The 20,204-nt window shown below is 45.1% G+C and overlaps 1 protein-coding gene across 3 annotated transcripts in view; it reads right to left on the bottom strand.

Moving 5' to 3' along the window:
• The window catches only part of ZNF831 (zinc finger protein 831), a 94,753-nt gene that overhangs the window by 11,598 nt on the left and 62,951 nt on the right, over nucleotides 1-20,204 (bottom strand). For 2 of the 3 annotated variants that reach the window (XM_038750611.1, XM_038750612.1), the window contains 2 exons: nucleotides 11,891-15,971; nucleotides 10,316-10,440 (listed from right to left, as the gene is read on the bottom strand). In XM_038750611.1, the coding sequence (XP_038606539.1) occupies nucleotides 10,316-10,440; nucleotides 11,891-15,934 (4,169 nt within the window). In that variant the 5' untranslated portion in view covers nucleotides 15,935-15,971. The remainder of the gene's footprint in view (nucleotides 1-10,315; nucleotides 10,441-11,890; nucleotides 15,972-20,204) is intronic. The other variant, XM_038750613.1, reaches the window with a different exon arrangement.

Raw genomic sequence — 20,204 nt, 5'->3', positions numbered from 1 at the left:
TATAAAAGGGCATGGAGCACCAGTGACCTAGCAAATAATATGTCAGTGTTGTTTGTCTCAATTCAATTTTTACTAAATTTCATATTTTGCCCCAAGTCTGATTTATTTTAGGCTCTTGTTAGGTTAAAAAAGTTATTTCATCCTTGGGTTTATTGAGCACCCAGGGCAGGGAAGGTTTGGACTCCTTTAGAACTAACATCCTCCCTTCACTGTGCTCCTATTCAAGGATGTGCCTCATATCCCCCAAATTCTCACCTTCAAGGTGCTCCTACTATTGGCTCTAAACTGGAGCCTGATCTAACACGGTCCCATATCCCTCCCTGCTAAGACATTCTGTGCATTTTTAAAATAGTATTTGTTAAGCACTTAGTACTTGTCAAACTCTGTTCTAAGTCCTGGAGTAAATACAAGTTCACTAGGTTGGACACAGTCCCTGTTCCGCATGAAGCTCACAGGCTAAGTAAGAGGGAGAACAGGCGAACTGAGGCACAAAGAAGTTAAGTGATTTTCCTGAAGTCACACAGCAAGCATTTGGCAGAGACAGGATTCGAACTCAGGTCTTCTGACTCCCAAGCCCATCCTTTTTCCACTAGACCATGCTGCTTCCTTGTTGACACTCCATTTGGGCCCAAGGGACCCAGGTATAGAGTGATACTGGCCGAATTACCCTACTCCATTATCCTGTATGTGAACAAACATGCCCAGCAGCCACAGAGTCCACTCTAACAATTTCTTCTTCAGCATCAAAGAATGACATCCTCAAGAATCTGATGATTGCTATTTTCCTTTCATTCTCAGTCCACTGGTGGCTCTACCAGTGCTAAAGAGAATGTAGAATTAGACATAATCCCCTAACCTTGCAATGAATTTGCCATATTTTAAATATACTTACCATTCACCATTCTTCTGAGTTAACTGGCCACAACAATTGGATATAAAGGCCACGACAAATGACATTTGTCAGTGATTAGCATCACTTCAGGCATATTGATGCAGTAAAGATGATTATGAGTCCTGCAGGAAAATTTGGCTCTAACTGGCCATCGCAGGTTTCAAAGGAACAATTCGTTCAATCAAATTTACTGAGAGCTATCTTTCATTCATTCATTCATTCAATCGTATTTATTGAGCACTTACTGTGTGCAGAACACTGTACTAAGCATTTGGGAGAGTACAATTTAACAGCAGACACATTCCTGCCCACAATGAGCTCACAGTGTAGAGGGGGAGATTGACATTAATATAAATAAATAGATAGATAAATTACAGACATATACACATGTGCTGTGGGGATGGGAGGGAGGATGAATGAAGGAGCAAGTAAGAGCGGTGCAGAAGGGAGTGGAAGAAGAGGAGAGGAAGGCTTAGTCAGGGAAGGCTTCTTAGAGGAGATATGCCTTCAATAAGGTTTTGAAGCAGTGGAGAGGAATTATCTGTCTGATATGAGGAGGGAGGGTGTTCCGGGCCAGAGGTAAGATGGGGGCGAGAGGTTGGTGCCGAGATAGACAAGATCAAGGTACAGTGAAAAGGTTAGCGTTAGAGGAATGAAGTGTGCAGGCTGGGTTGTAGTAATAATAATAATAATAATGACATTTATTAAGCACTTGCTATGTACAAAGCACCATTCTAAGTGCTGGGGAGATTACAAGGTGATCAGGTTGTCCCACGTGGGGCTCACAGTCTTAATCCCCATTTTACAGATGAGGGAACTGAGGCACAGAGAAGTTAAGTGACTTGCCCAAAGTCGCACAGGTGACAATTGGCAGAGCTGGAATTCGAACCCATGACCTCTGACTCCAAAGCCCAAAGCCCATGCTCTTTCCACTAAGCCACGCTGCTTCTCTGGGTAGTAGGAAAGTAGTGAGGTGAAACAGAAGGGGGCAAGGTGATTAAGTGCTTTAAACCATTGGTTTAAATCTAAACCCCCGCGTGCTGAGAAGGCTCTGGGAATTTGGGCGGCTGCTTCACAAATTGAAGCAGTGAGCAAATGGGGCCTCCTGCCATGGCTCATTCAGAGTGTGATTTCAAAGTACAGAGATTGGTGTAAACAAAAAAAGGTGTGGCTGCATGGAAATGACGGTTTTATGTGGGCTCCGAGACCACCTTTGCCCCCTTTCAAATGAGACCTTGCAGGTGGTGAGAAAAGCTGGACAGCTGCAAGTGTGATGCTGTTCTACTTTATAAAACCTGCCAAGCTACTAGCCCTGATACAGAGGCCTAGATAAGGAGGAAATTCCTTAACCTTCAGCTCCACCAAGTTTACACACTATTGCTTCTGAGTTGTTGTGAAGCTGGCAGCAATCATACGGACTTTGGCCTGCCTTAAGGATTTCTCTGTGGTTTTTGTATTGTTATTTTGCTGTCAGGATACTGTTACTGTGAGATAGCTGCTTAGTCTTCACCTTCTGCTGGAGCTTCCTTGTTACCAGAGACCATAGGGTAGAGCAACGTGACACAGAAATAGTTTTCTTGTCCCATTCTCAACAAAAGTTCATCATAACTGGGAGTCACGATGCCAGAAGGGGACAGGTCACTTGATGTCAATTTTTTTCGAAGGGGAATCAACCTTTGGCCATTTTATAATCTGGCACCTCCTGCTTTTTGTGTATTCTTAGTGGCCTAAATTCTTATGCACTGAAATAAAACACTAAAATGTAATGACCCTAGGATAAGGGCACATCACTCTCGATGCAATTTAGTGTGCTTTAATTTTCTTTCACTTTTTTTCCAAAAGCAAAAATTCAGATCAGAGGCACACAAGCCCCTTCACATCTGATGGTAGCCCGGATTCCTGACCTAAGAGACAACCATGTCCAAGTCTTTCCCTTCCTTCTTCTTCCCCCTTCTCACCCCCCACCCATTGCAGTAGGGAACCAGCTGATAGAAACACTCTCTGGGATTCTCATAACATGCTTATATAGAGGGAAGGATGGCTTCTCCATAGCACTCAAGCAGTTGACTGTAGCTTCAAGGAGTTACCCTGCACCTGCAGCTGTAATAGAAGGGGCAGCCGGGGTATGTCAGGTTTTCAGGACTGATAATGTAAACTTGGCCATCCACATAGTAGTCAATGCTGTGTCCCCAACAGGAGCTTTGTTACTCCCACTGATAATTATGGCATTTTTTAAACTCTTACTATGTGCAAAGCACTGTGGTAGATATAAGGTTAAGGGATTGGATGTAGTCCCTGTTCCACTTGAGGCTCATAACCAATATGATTTCCATTTTACAGAGGAGGAAATTGAAGGCCAGAGAGATGTGCCCAAGATCATACAGTAGACAAGCAACAGAACTAAGTCTCCTGACTTGCAATTTGGTGCTTGTTCCACAAACCCACTCTGCCTTCCTCCAGGGAGCTCTTACTCCTGGGGAGTTGAGTCCATCTAAAGAGGAGACTAGAGGAGTGGAGCAGAGAAAACAATGTGGTCTAGTGGAAAAAGCACAGGCCTAGGAGTGACAAGATGTGGCTTCTAATCCCACCTCTGCCACTTGCTGCTGTGTGACCTTGCGTGAATCACCTAACTTCTCTGGGCCTCTTTCCTCCACTGTAAAATGGGTATTCAATACCTGATCTCCCTCCTACTTAGACTGTGATCTCCAGATGGTACAGGGACTGTGTCCAACCTGATTAACTGTATCTACCCAAGTGCTTAAAATGGTGCTTGACACATGGTAAGCACTTAACAAATACCATTTTTTTAAAAAAAGAAAGCTTTCTTGTCTTTATTCAGCCCGTCCAAACTGGACAGGAACCAAGGCCAACAGGAAGATATGAGACACTACCTCAGAAAAGGAACTAAGGTAAAGTTAGGGAAGAATCTTATCAACATTTCATCCTACCATTTTCATAGATTTTCAACCTGACCTTTAAATTATTATATGTCATCTGCTCAGGCTCAGTGGAAGCCTCTTCCTGCTCTAAGGATTCTGTGATCTACAGTCTAATGGTCTCACTTCAAAAGTTGCCCTCTTTTCACTTAATTTACTTAGTCATTCTATGTCACTGAATAACTAAGAAAGAACTGTGACTAATGTGATTGACCCCACATTCTGCATTAATATCAACCTTATCAATATCTGGCAAAGTAAATGAGTTAATAGATTCTCATTTATATGGTGTTTTATTCTGGCAATGGTTGCTTTTTTTTCCTCCTTCTCTTTCTTTACACATCACTTCCCTTCTCCCATACAATCTCCTTATTCTTCATTATTCATTTCACTAACAATTATTCAGCATCTCAGGATTTATCTTTATTTTCCTGTTTCATTGTTGGTCCAACTTTTTGTACGCTAATAATAAAGAATAATAGTAATAATCCATCTCTGCACACAGTAAGTGCTTTATAAGTATGACTAATACTATGATCTAATGATTCCTTAATATAAAAATGCTTTTTTTTACCTTGCTAGGGTTACTTAGATAACATAAGAAGAATTAAGTCATTGAATTTGTTTGTTTTCATTTGCTCCACCCCTTCCTGAGACCTGACCCTAAAATTCTCATTTCTACCTTGTTTTTTTAATGACACTTTCTTATAGAAATATAACACCCATGAAAGTTTACCAAACTAGTGGACCAGAGAGGGGAGGAGAGAAATACTGCACTGATATTTCACTTCCTGAAAAAACATAAAAATGTCTGGTAAACGGGAACTGAAAATGAGCAAGTGAGCTTCCATAAATGTATTTCTTGCTCAGAGAAAAGGACAGTACAGTGTACTGTTATTTTGACCCTCCAATATCTCCACCATTGATAATTCAGCCTCTTCATATTGAAGGCTGTTTCTTGATCTGCTTACTGTTTTACAATAGACACAGACTTGGCACTTTGATTAAATCAATCCTGGTTAAAAGCACCACCAATTGTCCAGAGGTTCTGCTCGATATGGAAGGGAATGGGCAGTCATTGGAAGTTTTGCAGCCTGGGAGACCTGTGCAGAATGATATTTTAGAAAAGTGATCCAGGCAGCAAAGTGAAGTATGGACTGGGAAATGGGAGACTGGAGGGAAGAGGTCTATGTGGAGACTGATGCAGTAGTCAATTCAGAATATGACAAGTGCCTGGACCAGCATTCAGAGGAATGGGTGTATTCTGGAAATCTTACAGAGGAAGAACTGATAGGATATGGTGTGGCAGACTGAATATGGGTATTCAGAGAGAGTGAGGAGTCAAGGATAATACCAAGGATATGAGTTCAGAAGTGGGGAGGATGTTGGTTTTTATCATCTGTGATGGGAAGTTAGGTAAAGGAGAGGGTTTGGGAGGAAAGAGGAGGAGTTCAGTCTTGAGGATGATGAACTTGAGCTGCCAGTCCTGTGATCATGTAGCGATGTCCTGGAGGTAGGAGGACATTGCCAAGATCCGCCCTTTCCTCTCCATCCATACCGCTACCCTGCTCGTTCAAGCTCTCATCCTATCCCGTCTGGACTACTGCATCACCCTTCTCTCTGATCTCACATCCTCGTGTCTCTCCCCACTTCAATCCATACTTCATGCTGCTGCCCAGATTGTCTTTGTCCAGAAATGCTCTGGGCATATTACTCCCCTCCTCAAAAATCTCCAGTGGCTACCAATCAATCTGTGCATCAGGCAGAAACTCCTCACCCTGGGTTTCAAGGCTGTCCATCACCTCGCCCCCTCCTACCTCATCTCCCTTCTCTCCTTCTCCAGCCCAGCCCACACCCTCCGCTCCTCTGCCTCTAATCTCCTCTCCGTGAGGCCTCGTTCTCACCTGTCCCGCCATTGACCCCTGGCCCACGTCATTCCCCGGGCCTGGAATGCCCTCCCTCTGCCCATCCGCCAAGCTAGCTCTCTTCCTCCCTTCAAGGCCCTACTGAGAGCTCACTTCCTCCAGGAGGCCTTCCCAGACTGAGCCCCTTTCTTCCTCTCCCCCTCGTCCACCTCTCCATCCCCCATCTTACCTCCTTCCCTTCCCCACAGCACCTGTATATATGTATATATGTTTGTACATATTTATTACTCTATTTATCTATTTATTTTACTTGTACATATCTATTCTATTTATCTTATTTTGTTAGTATGTTTGGTTTTTTTCTCTGTCTCCCCCTTTTAGACTGTGAGCCCACTGTTGGGTATGGACTGTCTCTATATGTTGCCAAATTGTACTTCCCAAGTGCTTAGTACAGTGCTCTGCACACAGTAAGCGCTCAATAAATACGATTGATGATGATGATGATGATGATGATGATGATGATGATGAGAGATTGCAGAGAGGAGGGTAGGTGGGGGCTAATGAGGTAGATTTGGGAGTCAGCTACAGAGAACTGGTAGTTGAAGCCATGGGAGCAGGTGAGCTTCCATAGGTGCTTCTTCCATCACACTCCAACTCACCAACTTCATTCTTCTCAAGCCAATTTACTCACTGTGCCTTGTTTTCATCTCTCCTGCTACTGACCTCTTTCCTGTTCTTCTGCTTGGAATTCCCTTCCCATTCACAGCTATCAGATTACTTCTCTTCCCCTCTTCAATGCCTTTCTGAAATCACATCTCCACCAGTGGGCCTTCCCTAGTTAATCTCTCATCTCTCATTCTCCCTCAATTGCCACTTTGCCACTTCCACATTACCTAAATAATACTCACACACATCTGCAACACTTATTTACATATCTTCATGCTCTACTACTTATAGACACTCTTCTGGCCAACTCATTCCCCATCAACTCACTCCCTGACAGCCCACTCCCTTTAGACTGCCTCCCTGTCGGCTTACTCCCTATCAGCTCATTCCCTGTCATTCCCTGTCGGCTCACTCCCACTCAAATCATTCCCTGATGGCCCACTCCCTGTTGACTCATTCCCTGTAGGCTCACTCCCCGTCGGCTCCCTCCCTGTTGGCCCATTCATTGTCGACACACTCCCTGTCAGCTCACTCCCCAACAGCTCCTTCACTGTAGACTTACTCTCTGTTGGCCCATTCCCCATCGACTCATTCTCTGTCGGCTTACTCCTTGTCCACTCATTCTGTCGACCCCATCCCTACCGATTCCCTCTGCCCAACCCCCCTTTTCTAAATCAGTTCTGCGCCTTCTATGTGTATCATTCAATAATAGCTTATGGGCTGGTTGAGAATTGATTCTGTAGGAACTGTATCTGCTGATCAGAGATTCCTGGTGTGAGGAAATAACCCTCCCACTGAGAGAGAGCCTGCCATTTTTTAATGACTAGGCCTCATTTGGGGTCATGGAGACTGTTTCTGATGTCTTATAAGTCTGACAACAGAACTTAGTATATAGACTCACCAAACCCTCTTCCCTCAGGTCATGCCTTGACTCCTAGACTGTGAGCCCCAATGTGTCCTTTTATTGTTTATTGTTGTAGCACTTAGTACAGTGCTCTGCACTCAGTAAGCACTCAATAAATACGCTTGCCTGACAAGGACAATGTCCAATCTGCTTACATTGTATTTACCCCAGCACGTAGCACTTAGCAAATACCATAATAATTATTATAAAAAGAAAAAGAGACAGAATAAGTTCATCAGCAGCAAAGATGTTTGAGAACAATCCACGTGATTCCACTAAGACTCAGAAATAAATTAGGGAAAAGATGAAATGGAAAAATACTTGTTGACTAGGCTAGGGGTAGTGACAAAGGTGAAAATAGGTACTGATAAAAATCAGACCTGGCTTCAGATAGGAGGAAAAACTAATTGGTAGTGTTTAGTTAGCATGTACTACATGCAGTATACTGACCTAAGCACTGTGCAAGAGGTAAAAGGCCCGATCCAGGGAGTTTAAAATCTAACACGGGGATCAACATATCTAGCGTTCCTTGGAAGCAAACTGCTACCATATTAATGCAAGCACTTATCCTATCCCGCCTTGATTATTTTATCAGCCTCCTCGCTGACCTCCCTGTCTCCTGTCTCTCCCCATTCCAGTCTATAGTCCACTCTGCTCCCCGGGTCATTTTCCTTCGAAAACGTTCAGACCATGTTTCCCCATTCCTCAAGAAACTCCATCGGTTACCCATCCACTTCCACAACAAACAAAAACTCCTCACCATTGGCATTATTCAATAACCTTGCCCCCTCCTACCTCACCTCGCTGTTCTCCTACCTCACTGTTCTCCTGCCCTCACACTTTGCTCGTCTAATGCTAACCTTCTCACTCTACTTCAATTTTGTCTACCTCGCCACTGACCTCTGGTCCATATCCTACCTCTGGCCTGGAACACCCTCCCTTCTTATACCAGACAGATAATTGCTCTCCCCAACTTCAAAGACTTATTGAAGGCACATCTCCAAGAAGCCTTCCCTAACTAAGCCCTTCTCTGCTCTTCTCCCACTCCCTTCTGTGTTGCCCTGACTTGCTCCCTTCATTCAACCTCCCTCCCATGCCTGCAAAACATATGTATATATCTGTATTTTATTTATTTCTGTGTATTAATGTCTGTCTCCCCTTCTAGGCTGTGGGCAGGGAATGTGTCTCTTTATTGTTGTGCTGTACTCTCCCAAGTGCTTAGTACGGTGCTTTGCACACAGTAAGCACTCAATAAATATGACTGAATGCACGAATGAATACTGCTCCCTCCTATTTCCAATTATTTTAGTTCTGGCTTCCCATCTAGGTTGTAAACTCCATAAGGACCTGGATCATGTCAGGAAACAGCATGGATATAGCAAGAGCCTGGGAATCCAAATGATCTGGGCTCTAATCCCAGCTCCACCACTTGTCTGCTATGTGTGACTTTGGGCAAATCACTTAACTTCGCTGGGCCTCAGTTACCTCATCTGTAAAATGGGGATTAAGACCATGAGCCCCACGTAGGATAGGGACTGTGTCCAACCTGATTAGCTTGAATCTTCCCCAGCACTTAAAACAGTGCTTGGCACAAAGTAAGTGCTTAACAAACACCACTATTATTATTATTATTACTAGGTATGCTGCACTCTTCCAAGTGCATAGTTTAGTGCTATGCACAAAATAGGTCCTTAATAAATGAAATTGACTGATTGTTTGGATGGTTCTCTAGGGCAGAAACAGTTCCTAGGAAAGGAAACAGAAGTTTTGACAGTTTTAGGGCTAGTGAATTTGTTCCAGAATGTCAACAGCCAGCACCTGCCCACACAGTAACATTCTGGTCTCACTTCAACAGGATTCAATCATTACTAATTGTGACAATTGATTCCCCTATGTCAAGTATTTGCAGGTCGAGGTGGTTGAAATGTACAGTGAGATCCTTTCCCTGGCCTTAGAGGGGCTCTTCACTGACCCATGGCAACCAGAATGCTTCAGTCTTAAATCAAATGGAGCTCAGTAAAACGATGTTTACCCATTCACTGGACTTTCTTTAAGATAGTATTTGTTCTTCGTGCCACAACCAGTCTCAGAGACTTCTAAGTCTGTGTTTTGACTCCAGCTATTCTTCCCAACAGGAGCAGGTGTTTTGGACCTAAATTGGCCCTATAGGCGACACCCACCACAAGCCAGAAAAAACAATACACAAAGAAAGCTGAGCGATGGCCAACTAATAATTTTCCTGGTCTTTGTAGTGGTGAAGCATTTTGTCAGCTGCCTAAAGAATGTGTCCCTCAAAGCAGCGACTTTCAAATTATGATTTGTTCCTGTGGAAAACCCACATTCCTAGCCTTTGGGGGGGCTGAAAAAAATAGCCTGGTTATAGCAGAAGGGTTTAAACCCCTTGTCTATTCCATGGCTCCTACCCACTGCCCAGATTTCACACCAGCATTGATTTTGTCAGATCAAACGGCCATACAGAAAGACTACAAACACCAAAAGTTTGCAAACATTTGTCTTAAGGCAGGACAAATGGGCTTTCCCATTTAAAATGCCAAAAGCACTCCCTGCATTTCATCCCACCCCCTTCCAAACACTGATTTGTGCTCTGAGGATTCAGGTCAGTTATTTCCTCTGGGAATCAAACATGGTCAAGGAAGCTTCATAACAGTTCGGTGACACCTTATGAGATGCTATGTCACAGGTTGAAGTTCTGCTTCCTTTTCCTTTATATCTTGTACCTTTCTGGGATAAACCGAAGAGGGGGATTGTCTTTTGGCTGGAGGAAAGGAGTCTAGATGCAGAATCATCACAGCTTTTTAAATTTACCATTAAAACCTTGAGACCTGGAATTGAAAGTCTTTTGCCTCCAGAGTGTGCCTTCCATCTTGTTGAATCACTGATTCTGAGCATGGATATGTAAACAGATTTTAGCCAAGTTAGAATGAAAACTTCTGTGCAAAGTGAGGAAAGTGGAAATGGTTGAAGTGTATAAATGCTAACTATAAACTTCATCATCACCATCAGCAAGAGTATTTGAAATGGTTTTCCCTACCTTTTGGGACTGATCTTCAGTTTTTTCTGTTTGTTGTTCCTGCCAGATTGATTTGTGATCATTTTTCCCCTTCTGGAGGGTGTTCCTTGTTTCTCTTCTTGTTCTGCAGCTATTGAGCAGGCCTGCTGAAAGCATCAGTCATAATGTCAGCCTACTCTGTTCAAACCAGAGGAATTCTCCTGACTTGAGTTGGAGAGAGAAATTAAACACGAGCTTAAATAAGACTACAGCACCTTTGGCAAGGGACGGCCAGTAACAGCAGCACGGGTCAAGCAAAGAGAAATGGCAGCTGATCCCACCCTTATTCAGCCTCACCCTACCTCTATCACTGTCACCAAGCTCACTGTTCCTGACCCAGCCAAAGCAGTTAAGAGGTTCCCACCAGGACTGTCCTTCACACCTCTCTGACTGAGATGTACCCCCCAGGGGGACAGCCTGCAGTAGAGGCAGCAATATACAGATCGGCAGCAGCGGGGAATTGGAAGGGAAGCTTCGTTTGGCTACCCTTTCTCTATAGTTACCCGTTGCTGTTGCTGCTGCTGCTTCAGCTGCTGTTGGATGCCCTATTCTGACCTCCCCGCCACCACTGCCTCCATGGTGACCATCTCTATGGACATTCACCACTTAAGCTAAATGTGGGACTTGAGGATCCCGATGGTCATTTTTTGAGTGGCCAGTGCTATCCTGCCATCTTATTTAGACAATACATTCAAACCCATGGGTACTCGAGGCACAGAAGGAGTGATCTATCACAGGTCTGTTGGGTAGACTTTGTCTTCCCAGCTCTGTGTCAAGTAGGCAACATCATGCGATCCATCCCATATGGTCCTGAGCATTGTTCTGGGACCTGCAGTGAGTGGGTTATACTCCGGCATCCTAGAACACAGGAATTTCTTGAAATCCTCTTATAAGAATCCCAAATGGAAATTAAGTTACATGAAACAGCTTTCAGAAAGTATGGCCAGCCTCCCAATAAACCCTTCCAGAAAGGTCCTGTCCCTTTTCCTGCTCACACTTCCTAATTGGTCTGGGAATACAAGAGGATAAGTGGAGAAGCCGAATGGGTTGTTTCCAAACCCTCTGATGCTAACATTCATCCAGCCATGTGGGCACAGGTTTGGGGCTCTCTGTTAGGGTCAGTCCTGAAAGTCTTGTCTGCTAGAGAATGAGATTCAGTTTCTTTATCAATCAATGCTATTTACTAAGCACTTACTGTGTGCACAGCACTGTACTGAGTGCTTGGGAGAGTATAATTTAACAAAGTTGGTAGTCACGTTTCCTGCCCACAGTGAATGAAGGGCCATCTGCATAAACTCCCAAGATATGACCATAAGCCAACTACATCTCAGGACTCCCCCTGCCTCCTCCCCAACCATTTCAGTCCTTGCTCCAAAGAAGATTTTTCCACTGGCTTTTCACTCAAGGCTTTCACTAGCCCTGGAAGCCGCTGGAGAAACATGCTAACTCTCCAACCCCCTGGAATGAGACTGCCCTTTCACCTTCACACTCCCTTTCTTTCAATTAAAACGCTTGCCTGAATAATTATACTCCCTTGGCCCAAGAAACAATTGGTACCTTTTGTTTTGGCTGTCCCCAGGAAAGGGATGAAGCCAGGGTTTTCAGGCTTCCGCTCGTCAAGCTGTAGGTCACTGTCTTGGTCACATTTTTCATGTCGAGTAAAGAAAAGTCACATCTTGACCCCGAACCTTTTTCCTCTGGGTTATTGTGACAGATGTGCAGGGAGGAGTAAGCTGAGTAAGCTTTCTCCTTCTGCTCTGCAGGCAGAGGGAGGCTCCGGGAGAGACAACACCACGTCAGCCTAGGCTCAGCACTTAAGGATGGGAAGGAGCCCTTTGCCCCTGAACTTCTTGGGTATCCTGAGTGTGGGATCAGACATGTTTGGGGCTGTGCGGGGTGGCCTCCATGCTGAACAGTGACCGCTTGACAGTAAAAAGTGCCAAAGGAATGGCAGCTGTTGGTATCTTCTGGTGACCTAACAGGATGCTGAAAGAGCTGGGAAGTCCAGTCTTGGCCATCTGAAGAATCCCTGTACCTCTCCCACCCCTGGCTCAGTTGATCAGCACTATCCCAAGATGGCATCCCTTTTCCTGATGAGGACGTCACTAATAAAGCAGTACTTCCTGAGTGAAGGCGGCTTAAGATCTGACTCTCACCTTTGATGTCGGTCGCTACAAAAAAGCCGCTTGTGTACATGGAGGTGAAGGTTAATTTTTTCCCTGTAGCTTGCACAGAGCAGGTACTTCTGAGGGACATCTTCTCAGTTATTTGAGTTTTATCATCCACTCTACATTCACTGTCCATCTTATCCTGAGACCCCTTTGTCATCTCTTCTTTCCCTAGATGATTGTTGTTTACCATGGTGGAGCCTGATCCCGGGGACAGACATGGTTTCAAAGCTTTTTGGGGTGAGGGACCATCCCACTTGGGCCCCACTCCTCTATCTTGGCATTTGGCATCCAATTCCAACTCTCTGTGTCCTCTGCAGTCACTACGTAATCGCTTTTCTTGCTCTTCACCCTGTACAACTGGTAATTCAGGGCAGGTCTGTTGTGGTGGCAATTTGAGGATATACTTTGGAGAAAGAGAGGTCCCTGATTCAGAAATCTGGGGTGGCATTGCAGGCAACATACTGCTTTCTGCTGGGGTCCCGGGACACTGCTGCCCGACCACTACATCTGCAGGTCTATGCAGAATGAACTCACTGGGGTCTCTTTCCTTTGATGAGCCAGGCCTGGGTCCGGCAGGAAATGATGCTGAGTTGATGGTCATTGAATCTGAAGCGTTAGCTCTCCCATCATCACCTCTCTCTCCCTGGTAGGGTTTGCCTCTCTCACATTCTGTGCCATCCGTCTGTCGAGTGGATTCATTGAATCTTTTGTCCCAGTTGCCCTCTTCTTTTTGAGCACTGTGTTTCCCAGATTGAGGGAAGTTAGCATCAGAATAACCATGTAGTGTTTCAGGGCCCTCGCTACATCCTTCACTCCTCCGAGCCTGCAAATCTATGGGGTTTTCTCTGCTCTGCATCTCTTCGACCTTGAACTTTTTTCGTTCTGATGGTAACTTTTCAGCCTCTTTCACGGATTTGCTAGCGCTGCACTTGTGAAGCCGAGGAATCATCTGTGCTCTCTGATGCAGCTCCTGGCTATCGCCGTCGTTACAGGGGATGCTCTCCAGTTTCGAGGCAAGATCAAGACAGTCTTGATTTGCAGATGTTTCCTGAAGCTCAGGCCTCTGATTAGGCCTAAGGGTTGGGGGCAATAGAGGGCTTGTACTCTCCACCTCTTTCCCCCGATTGGCTGCGATGCAACAACTCAGTGTAGGAGAAGTGGCCCTGCTTTCTACTGAATGTGATGTTCCTATCGCTTCTGCCAAAGTGCCTGATTCTGCTGGCAAGGAAACCACCTGGGATACCTGTTTAACTGGAGGGCAGGAATCCACAGCTTTGTGTCCTCTGGGAGAAATGGCTGGCGGGGAGGAAATGGGGCTTCCACATGTGAAGTTCCTGCTGCTGCTGCCTCTTTGCTGCACCATCCCCTCTCCCCTTGCTGCCTCCGTTCGATCAGGGATCGAGTCTGTCTTGTCTAGCACCTGGGCCTTCTTTTGCTTTGATTTCTTGGTGTTTTGGCTGGTTTTGACTTTCTGATAGATTTTCTTAAATGTGTCATCCCCATATATTTGCCACTTCTCCTGTGAGAACATCTTCAGCTTCCTCTGACTGCATTTCTTGCCCCCAGCTGCACATTTAGCTTCCTCCACAGGCTTTCTACTGTCATTCGTCTCCTCAGGTGAGGCCTGTTTGTCCGCAACATTAGTCTGGGGCAAATCATCCACTGCCCCTTGTCTGACGAGCGTCCGCGGGTGGCTGTTGGGAAAATCCACTGTGCGCAGGGCGTGGCTGGTAGCGAGGGGCAACTTGGCTAAAAAGGCGGCCTGAGGGTTAGCCCGCTTCTCCTGCCAAGTCTTTGTGCTTTCAACGAAGGGAACAGAATTGCTCCTTGTGATGGGGACACAGTCTATGGTGGTGGAGAACTGAGTTGGGACTGAGTGAAAGAATATTGGCTTGGATTTGTCGAGGGGATTGAAGGTGGATTTGGCTGAGCAGAAGGTGATGTTTTTCTTCCTGGTGGCATCAAGAGACCTGATGTCAAAATGAAAGGAGTCCTTGTATGTATAAGGCATTGGCAGGTCGATACTTCCCTGCTTTGAAAGGTTGGTTTTCCGGGGTCTCACGTTGTCTAGTTGTGTGTCATCCACCACCGCCTTATTGTGGGAAATCAACTTGGAGATGTGTTCTTCCAGCTTCTTCTTCTCTAGAGTTAATGTGGTTGCTTTCTCCCCAGGCTCCAGGTTAGAATTGTTGACCACCGGGCCCTCGGAAAGGCTGGGTGGGGTTTCATTTTCAGCTTCCACGCTGTGTTCAGACAGGCTGTTCAGCGGGCTGGAAGACGGCATCTGCTGCTCTATACTATCAGAGCGTGAGAGATAGCCAGAATCAGTACTCTCACACTTCTTTAGTTTATACTCTGAGGTTCTAAAGTCCCAGTGTTTGTCTGTGAGCGTCGCTTGCTGCCTTTGTAACTGCATGTGCTTGGTTGCTGTGGGGGATCTTTGCTCCTGCATCTTCCATCTCTGGTGCACATTTGCTGGTAGAAGTCGTGGTGACGACATGCTCTCAGGATTCAGGGTGGCCTCCCTGTCTAGGCCACTGAGAGAAGGCTCCTGACTATGAGAAAGCTCAGATTTAGTCCCCAGACTTTGGGACGGAAGAGACTGTAATGGCTTCTGCCCAGGACCCTGAAGCATTCTCACAGCACGCAGTGAGGAAGAGCTCTCCAAAGCCTGATCTTCTGTTCCTGTCACCTGTTTTTCACCAATACTGCCATGGAGCTTGAGAGTCTGCCCCGAGACTGGGTTTTCCGCTGTTTTTTCCGTATGCTCCTGGAGGCTGCTGCTGCTGCCATCTGATTCCAGGGACAGCCTGGCGTTGTTGATATGTGTCTGGGTCCTCCGGTGCTTATACAAGTTGCTCTGGGTCTTGAAAGCGATGCCACAGGTCGTGCAGGGAAAAGGTCGCTCTCCTGTGTGAGAGCGAATGTGTTTTTCCAGGACACTTGGCTTCAGGCAGTCCCGCCCACAGTGCTTGCAAAGATATTTTCCCGCATTCTTTGACTTCCCTACAGTCGCTAGGGCTGCACTGGAACACAAGCTACCTGGGGACAAAACTGGTAAACTCCCCACTATATTCACCGTCAAGGTCTGGCCCTGCAGGCTCTGAGAATGAGATGGGTCTATCTTCTCCGAATGCAGTAGGGGACTCAGGATTAAAGGCAAGTTGCTGCTTTCCAGGCTCAAACCACTGCTGCTGGTGGTGACCAGTTGATGGCATGGCTGAAAGCCCCCGGGCTGGATCGGGTGGAACAGAGGGATGGTGAGTGTCTTCAGGTACACCGTGGGAGGGAGACCTTGATCAGGCTGGATGATTACAGAGGTCGGGTTCAGCTGGGGTGAGCGCTGCATGTTAGCAGCCTGAAGGCAGGAGACGTGGACTGACTGATCTGTTCTTGGCGCTGTGGAACAGGCAGGCCGTTGGGCCTCCATCTCACATGGTTTGGGTCAGCCCCACATGCAGAGTAATCTGTGGGACAGAAGCACAGAGTTGTGAAGTGACTGGAGACTATTCTGCTTCCGCCACGAGCAGGTGCACAAATGACCCTTAAACCACTACCACATCTGCTTTTCTTCAGAGAGAATCCCAACACACCTGACCTACTTTCCACAGACGAGAATTACTTCCCTATCACACTGCCTCTACAATGCAGAGCAGCAGCTGCCTAAGAACAGCAGAGTCCCTCTCTTTAACTATATCAATCCGGAGTATCAAAATCTATTGCCATCCTAGGGAAGGAGCCCTAGTGATCCGGCATCCGAGCCATTCAAAGCTGCTCTGTAGCCCGTCCATCAAACCAGCTGGAAAGTTGAAATTAAAGGAAAGTGAGGCTTAGAATCATATACTGAAGTTCTCACCAAAGAACAGGCTTAGGAGAGGGAGAGGCAGGGTGGGGAAAAGAGTACATGTGCTCTGACACGAAATTGAACCTGGCCATGGTAGAGAAACTTTGACTAGCTAAAATGTCTCCCAGGCCTACTTTCACTTCTCTGGGATCAGGATTCTGGTATGTTTGGGGAGGTTTATAGCATATTTATCTAGGATTTACTCCACTGACATTTTCATTTTCCAGTTAAGGCAAATGAGGTGCAGTTTGCTTGTGCAAGTTAAAACATTCACAGGAAAGGTTTTATGTTAATCTTAATCCAAGGTATGTTGTTAATCTCACTCTGAGAGCCTGAATTTATTTTTCTATTGCTCTACCTCAAAAACTAAAGATGAAAAGAAAATAATCCTGGGTTAAATTTAAAAATGAGATGGAACTGATAAATGGAGATGTTAGATGACGAGGATGATATCTTGGATTTATTTAACACTTTTCTTTTAACTGGGTCAAGTGCTTCCATTCTATTCCACTTCATTCCATTGTTGGGGAGAAGTGAGTTGGCAGGGATTATTAAAGCCATTTTATAAATAGGCAAATTGAGGCAAAAAGCAGTTAAGTGGCTTGACTCATAAAGTAAACCAGTAGAGTATATGCAATTAGAATCTCCTTACTGACTCCAAAGATCTTTTAATGAGACTATACCTTGAATGACCCCAAGCGCTTAGTACAGTGTTCTGCACACAGTAAGCGCTCAATAAATACGATTGATGATGATGATGATGATGATAACCATGAAGTGTGAGATTCTCAAGGTGGAAGCAGGAGGGTTAATGAATTCTCATTTTCAGTTTTCATATCCCCCCAGTGAAAATAACTAATGAAGATTTAAATGGAGAAATGAGCACTTCCAGGCCACACATCTTCTTTCAGTGGCTCCACCAAAATAGTAGCTCAATTCCCACAACTGAGTTCTTTCAGTTGAAAATCCAGTTTGATGTTTGAAATTTAGACTCAAAAATCCCTTGCAGTTTCACATGCCTGGACCTCCAATCAGCTCACCCAGGCACTCACTGTCCAAAGCTTGGATGCAGCACAAATGGTTGGGTTTCAATTTAATCAGCACCTGCTACTTGTAAGGGCGTCTAGCGCAGACAGAGCCCAACTGAAAAAGAAACTTGAGTAATTACAGACAAGTTGATTCTAATAAGCCGTTTTCTGCAGAAGTTAAAAAAAAAGGCAATGCCTGGTTCACGTTAACTTGGGCTCAACACACCTCAAAGATTAAGTGGCGTATTTAAATATGAAGAGACCAAATTGAAAGGCTTTGTGTACCGCTTGGCCACTTAATAAATATCTTTGAGGATGATGATGAGACTGCACATAGGAGGTTTGAACAAAACAAATTTGGTAAGAAGTGTCAATGGAAACCACACATAAGAGAAAAAAAATAAACAAACAAATAAAGAATCCCAAGACCGGGAAATCTCAGCTTGACTAAGCATATAACTAGTGTTTGCAAAATTGGAGTAAAGTTCTACCCAATCACTTAATTTGCATGCACAAATTTCCAGGTCTATCTCCAGATGGCAGCTGAGATCAGCTATTATTTTCACCACAGGTATTTGTTGACCTTCTACATCACCCAAGCAGTTAACTACTCACCATCTCCAGTAGTGTTTATGCATGTGTCTTCATTTTCTATTATTTCCTCTTTCCTGCAGTTTATCTTACACTCTGTCTTCCCAGCTAGAGTGGAAGCTCATGTCTACTAACTCCACTGTATTCTCCCTAACATTTTATGGCACTTGCTAAGCGCTTACTACGCCTTAAGCACTGGAGTGAATACAAGTTATCAGGCCATATACAGTCCCTGTCCCACATGGGAGTCGCAACCTAAGCGGGAGGAAGAACAGGTATTGAATTCCCATTCTGCAGTTGAAGAAACTGAGGCACAGAGAAGTTAAGTGGCTTGCCCAAAATCATGTAGCAGGCAAGTGACAGAGTTGGGATTAGAACTCATGTCCTCTGTCTCCCAGGTCTGTGCTCCATCCACTAGGTCACACTGCTTCCCTTTAGTATAATTACTACAATACTCTTCACTCAGGCACTTAATAACTATGTTTGATTGAGCTCTCACAGAGTACAGTCCCACACAGGATGAAATTTCCTGCCCAGTCTAGTCCTATTCCGGATCCTAATGACACAGTTTACCCAATCCCAGGGTATCTGATCAACTTGTATCCAGACAGCGGCGCTTGACACATAGTAAGCAGTTAACAAATACCACAAGTGTTCTTACTTTATTATTACCAAATCCCCCGTTACCTGAACCTAACTTGCCTCATACCAAACTAGAAGTGGGTTCAGATGGACCTAGGCTTCAGATGGTTCTAGGTTTTCCTCTGACTGGTCCTAGTGCAACTTTTTTATGGGAAGCAGTGTGATCTAGTGGAAAAAGCACTCAGTTGTAATCCTGCCTCCGACAAGAGTCATGAGTTATACAAGCCCTGAGTTAAGCCTGACCAAACATAAGTTTGTTCCCATTGAACCCTCACCTTTAGGGTGGGGGCCCAAGGGGTCTGCAGGCTGGGAGTGCCCAAACACACAGTACGTAGCACTGAACTAGAGTAGTGCTTGCCATGAGATTGTTCACTGGTTTGCAGATGGTAAAAGCAGAGCATGTGAAAAGCCACTGACCCATGTCTGCAAAATCCAACTCAAAAGTCCCACATGCCTGAAATCTGTTTCAGGACTCACTGCCTTTTCTTATAATAGAAATGGGCCAGGAAAGTACCTTCTGGCAGGATTACTCTGCTCCCCTAAGAAGCCTAAAGCCAAAATGAAGAACTGCGATAATGGGGAGTTCATCCACATTTTTTTCGCTCCTAAAAAGCCTCATCTTGGCTTTTTGCTGGAACCTGCCACAGAACCTGTAGGAGGAGCCCCAGGATTGGTGGTGGAGCCTGACACCTCTAAGATATGAATGTAGTAAAGGGGGACAGAGAAATCACAAGGTCCTGGGGGATCTTCAGAAAGGGCTTGTCCCACTTTTTACACAGTCCAGTGTTTCTCCAACTGTTATAGTTTGTGGGGAAAGTTGGGGATTTTTTTACTCCTCACCTGTCACTCCCTCTCCCTTCGCCTTCCTCTCCCTGAGTCTTCCCTCTGGGAAACAGTTCATTGGCATCAGAGACTGGGAGAGGAGAGTGGAACAACTCGGCACCCCAACTCACCACCTCTCCTAGTAAAAGCTAAGCACTGCTTCCAAGCTAGCTCATAGTGGGACTTAGGAATAGCCCTCCACTTCATCTTTCCTGCCATTCTCTTTAAAATAAAAAGCCTGGGACTAGTCTTCTGACTTAAAAGAAAAAGCAATTCACTACTTCTATGCCAATCTGTACTGGAAGATGAGTTTGTACAAAAACTCAAGGGACATGCTGTCACTGTATTGACAGAAAAGCCAATATGGAGTTAATTGGATCTATCACAGTATATGTTCAATAGTAACATCTGGGGAACGACCCTGGATTTTTGTCCATGTAGCAAGACCTGAATCATTACAGTGTTTCTTTGCTTTATTCTAACTGAACCCCTGAGAAGCACCTTCCCAAGACCCCAGAGAAATTATGTAAATGTAACAGAAGGTCCTTTGAGTTGTACGGAGCACTTCAGCCAAATCACTGACATCTTTGTGTATCTGGATTTAAGACAGCCACTGTTCAACCCAAAAGGATGAAACTGTAGACTATATGCCTACAACATTCTGATTAACTTACTGGGGAAATGTTCTGCATCTTACTCCCTTGTTCCACTTAAAGTATATAGTCCATATTACATAACAATTACAGAGGCCTCATCAGTACAGTGCTCTGCAC

The sequence above is a fragment of the Tachyglossus aculeatus genome, chromosome 8 (assembly GCF_015852505.1).
Source record: "Tachyglossus aculeatus isolate mTacAcu1 chromosome 8, mTacAcu1.pri, whole genome shotgun sequence".
In the NCBI taxonomy this organism is placed as follows: domain Eukaryota; kingdom Metazoa; phylum Chordata; class Mammalia; order Monotremata; family Tachyglossidae; genus Tachyglossus; species Tachyglossus aculeatus.
This window is presented reverse-complemented; position numbering and strand designations above follow the sequence as displayed.